At 39.9% G+C, this 5,000-nt stretch overlaps 1 protein-coding gene across 1 annotated transcript in view; it reads left to right on the top strand.

Annotated features, from left to right (window-relative positions):
* LOC138004544 (FAS-associated factor 2-like) overlaps positions 1-5,000 on the top strand; it is a 31,054-nt gene that overhangs the window by 1,448 nt on the left and 24,606 nt on the right. The window contains exon 3 of the mRNA XM_068851093.1: positions 3,918-4,112. Coding sequence (XP_068707194.1) covers positions 3,918-4,112 — 195 coding nt within the window. The remainder of the gene's footprint in view (positions 1-3,917; positions 4,113-5,000) is intronic.

Below are 5,000 nucleotides of genomic sequence, written 5' to 3'. Positions count from 1 at the left end.
GGTGGCATTGCCACTTTTCTCGTCTTTCTCAAGTGTGGCATGAAAAGTTTAGTGGGTTGCAGGTTTTTCTTGCACTAGCGAGTTCGACGATTACCAGGGCACGTAGCAGCATTGTTTTGTTGAGAGAGAGATGGATGAAGATCTTGCTGCATTGTTGATCTCAGATAATTAATTAAAGAAATAATTAAGTAATTCGGGCTGGGGAGGGTGGGAGGGGGGTGGGCACCCCAGCTGAAATGCTTGGGACCCCGAAGGGCTCCCCGAAATTTTCCTTAGAGCACAGCCTTGCAGCGGCATTTGAAAGAAAAAATTATTGACATTAAAAGAAAATGACATCCTTGCAGTTAGTGATGTGGTAGTCTAGTGGTTAAGTGAAAGGGTTATTAATCAAACGTTTCCAGGTTTGAGCCCATTTCCCATGATCCCTATAAATACTTCACTTGGAGCAAATTGACAATTAAGAATAATCCTTCAATTGAGGGAGAAAAGAAACTTGGTTGCAATTTGCAAACTTTGAAACTTCTCACCTAATTTGCAGTGAAATTGATAGTAAGCCCCACCCGGCTTTAAACCAGGAAGCTTATATCTTGCATCAGTATCGACTCATAATTTAACAGAGCACTGCGAATAATTATGTCCAAAAATCAAAGAGTTTTGGTGAAAAAAGATCTCCAACGGCCTCCTTTTCACTCTTGTAGTATCACCTGAAAGTATTGATGCACCAACACAAGTTACATGTAATGCCCCTTCTCACACACCACTGGTAGCTATGACCGCTACAGCCTTACCTTTATTGTAATCTTGATGACAAACATACAGTTCATATAAAGTTATACCAGTACATGTATGTACACAAACTATGCAAATGCACCTCCAGGGCTATGCTGAATTTATGAACTTCTGCTGTTCATTAGTATCCATGGATTCTTTGCCTCCAAATGGATCGCACTCTAATTGGTCCATTTGTGTCACATGGTATTTAATCCTAGTTGTGCAGGAATGGCACAGTGGTGAGCGCACTCGCCTCCCACCAATGTGACCTGGGTTCGATTCCCAGACTCAGCGTCATATGTGGGTTGAGTTTGTTGGTTCTCTACTCTGCACCGAGAGGTTTTTCCCTGGGTACTCCAGTTTTTCCCTCTCCCCAAAAACCAACATTTGACTTGATTTCTGTTAATTGTTAATTTCTATTTACAGTGTCCACAATTAGTGCTCGAGCGCTAGAACGACTAGACACTTAAATAAAGTTCCTTTTATACAGACGAGTACCAAAAATACATTTGCAAAACTGAAAATCTCTGGGCAAGTGGGTGGGAAAAAGTCACTTATGGCAGACGCAATAAAAACAACTGCTTGCCCAATCATTTTCCACTTCTTTTGTTTGACTCAGCCAGTGGAAAATTCCATTTCTTGTACACATCCCCTAACCACTTGTCACCGAGGTGTAAAATAATTATTTGTACTAGTGGGAATGTTGAGGCATGTTACGTACAGGAAAGGAAAATGAAAAATCAGTATTACCGTAGTTATTCGGTTATAAGGCGCACCCCAAACTTAGCAATTTAATCAAGCTAGGTTCTCAAACTGGAAATTACGTGAAAATACTCGGTTATAAGACGCACCAAAAAATTGAGAGTTATCAAAAGGATGTGATGAATTTGAGAACAATTATCCTTAAGCCCTGGTCAAACGGACTCGCAAGTAGACGCAAGTCCACAACTTGCGTCTACTTGCGACTCCGTTTGGCCAGGCCCGCGTGCACTTGCATTGACTTGCGCTCATTTTGGTCGACGCAAGTTTTTCACCGTTTGGCCACCCAACGCAAGTCAACGCAAGTCAACACAAGTTGGTTGACCAATCAGACTAAAAGAAAAAAATAGTTTTTTTTTCTGCGACCTGCGTGTACTCGCAAGGGAACTTGTGAGTCCATTTGGCCAACCAACGTGTCTCTACGCAAGTTAAACTTGTGACTACTTGCGACTAATTGCGAGTCCGTTTGACCAGGGCTTTACACAATAATTGGTATGCAAACTCTTTTTGTTAACGTAAACAAAGTGAAAAAGTCACGCATTTAATGATATACGTTAAAACAAAGGCTAAAAGTTGACACCTGAAATGATAAACATACAACGTATACACTTTTATTTGAACCTTCCGACTTAATAAATAGTCAGAGTTCAGACTTCAGACTTCAAGCGAAAGCGAACGGCAAAAAACTCCCACGGAAAGTCATATTCAAAGATGTTCGACAGCTGAATATCAACACGCCACCTAGGATGCAAATTTCAGTGCACAAGAAAGGCTGGATGAACGAAGAGTGTATGTTTTATCTCCACACTATTATTTTGTTCAGAGAAGAAACTTTTCATGCGAGTGACAAACACGATTCTCGGAATTCGAAACAAGGTTCGAACGATTGTATTGTTGTCATGGGTATCACATTACTGAGCATGTGCTTTTTAAGCATGTATGCAAATTTCCGTTTGTTTGCTTTTCTCTTGAAGTCGTTTAGTGTTCTAAAGGTCTCTAAAAGCACTATTATTTTTTTTAAATTGGCAACTAGTGTTCTTTTCTTGTGTTGTTTAAACTGCAAGTTCTTCTCAAATTGTGATCTTAAGATTTTGATGTGCGAAAATACTTGGCTATAAGACGCACCCCAATTTTAGCACTAACTTGCCAACCAAAGACAGATTTTTCTTGAAAAAACCGTGCGCCTTATAATCGAATAACTACGGTATTCTTTAATTTTTCAAGTGGTGAGGAAAGGGGATGCTGACAAAAAGCCTGAGTGTTCGTATGCAGGAGTTTTTTCTCTCTTAGAGCAACGGAATAGTCAGTTGCAAAGTGGTGAGAAAAAGCTCTGTTCAGGCCGTTGAGAACCTCACCTCCATGCCCGGTTTCATTGACACTGAGTTGTTCTGAAGCTCAGCTAAACCTGTTTTCGCATGCAAGTTAGGTCATGTTACATGTACATTGTATTTTGTGTACAATTCTTGCTCCACAGCACTCACATGGTGCACAAAATAGAAAAACTCTAGCAAAGATTATTACACCTGATATGTATTGTCAGGTTTGTGGGTGTAATCCAGCAGTACTTGGCAGGGGTAAATGCAACTTGTTTGATGTAAAAGATGCTATCAAAACTGCAGAAAGATTGAAATAAGTGGTAGATTTGCCTGTGTGAGCAGTGTGTGAACATAGCACAGCTTCTGTTCGATAATTTGCTACAAGTGCAAAGGACAAATGGAGAAGTTTAAAAATTATGTAAAAGCTTTGGTGATTGATCATCAACAGTAACTGTGATTTTCATAATTTTGCGGAATCTCCAAGCGCCAACAGCCAAGGCAGCATTAATGCAGTAATGCATGACATAACCTACCAACCTCTAAAATACTGTATTATACATTCCAGACTGTATCTTTTAAATTATTATACTCAATCTGTCTTTTAAGTGTAGTCTGCCCATATCCTGTTAATTAAATTAAATTTATGTACATGTTCATGCCAAGTGATTGCCTGTGGCAGTGACCAACTCGTAAGCTTAAGCTACTTTGGTCACTGTTCACGTTTTGTGTAATTTGTTACGTACAAGGAATTTTTTTTTAGAATAGCAGTTGGAAAATAATATAATATTCAGGTATTACATGTATGATCATCTACTTTCATGTACATACTGCTTACACACCTTGATTTTGCTTCAAAGTGGAAAGAATTTGATCAAGACTTAAGTTTGTCCAAGGCAAATATGTGAATGTTGAGTGTAAATGTAAACTTGTGTGTGTGTGCTTTGTGAGCTGTTATGCAGCAGCTGCCCAAGTTGAACTTCTCAAGCAGTAAAGGTCTGTCATCCATTCCCAGTGGGAAATTGTCAGTGTATTATACTTACTAACTGAAATAGAGCATCTGATGTCTTGTAGACAGCAGTTCAAGATACTTTGAATGAAGCTGAAGGATCACAGCCAGTTTTTCACCCTCTTGAGAACTCATTTGATGGTAGCGACCAAGAGGACAATGTACCAGTTGATAGCAGTGTCACACACAATTGGGTATCAGCTGACAGGGACAACAGAGCAACACCAACTACTAGCACAGTGGTTCAAAGGCCCATCCAGGTAATCATAACAGCTTTTTCGTACTGACAGGTGTTTAGGTGTAGACTGTTTTTCAGTAGCAGGTATAAACCAGGCCCTGGTTGTTTGAAAACGGAGTACAGTTTAAAATCCAGTGTTAGCGTAAACTTCATATTTTGTGTGAAAGTTTCTTTTGTTTATCTTTTCTTTTTAAAGATGGACTTCCTCTAATGTACATTTTGTAGCATTTTACCAAATATCAGCGTTTGGTAAATACTTGCGAGTAGAGAAATAAACATCTTGGGTAATTTTAAATCGGGAGTTAGCGTTAAGGAACTTTTGAACAAGGAAGCCCAGGTGGCTAGTGCATGTTTCTCAGAGCCAGGGACCCAGTTTAATCTGATTACCCTTTCCTTTGATTGGTTCATCTGCAGATTAAAAATACAATCATGTACCCTGGAAACAAAACACTGACATACTGTAGGCAGGGTTCTCTGTCATCTCCTATTTAAGTTTACCCATTGACTCCTGGGGGTTTCCCATTGATGAGTAAAATCGTCTGGCGTTAGACAGAGTAAAATACTAGTCTGGTCGGTTTTGGCCGGTTCAGGCATCAAAAGGGTAATTACAGTGTATACCAACTTCAAATCTGATTGAGCTGGGTATCCTTAACTTCTATTAATTTTACAGTGCAGCTCAGAGATTAGCCTGTTCCAGGCTCCCAGATTGTTGGGAAAACGAATACAACTGCGTGGGAAAAGTGAGTAGGGGCTTGGGTCGAGGCGAGGCGGGGGAGCCTGTAAGCATCTCTTTAAATTCTTCATTCCTGTATACCAGCTCATGGTATACCTTCTGATTGGTCAATTTTGACAGTTTACATCAACAATTACAACATGTACGTCATCATTTCGATTCACGTGCGGAGCTTAC

This window comes from Montipora foliosa, chromosome 1 (assembly GCF_036669935.1).
Source record: "Montipora foliosa isolate CH-2021 chromosome 1, ASM3666993v2, whole genome shotgun sequence".
Lineage (NCBI taxonomy): Eukaryota > Metazoa > Cnidaria > Anthozoa > Scleractinia > Acroporidae > Montipora > Montipora foliosa.
The sequence above is the reverse complement of the archived record's forward strand: the minus strand, read 5'-3'. Positions and strand labels throughout refer to the sequence as shown.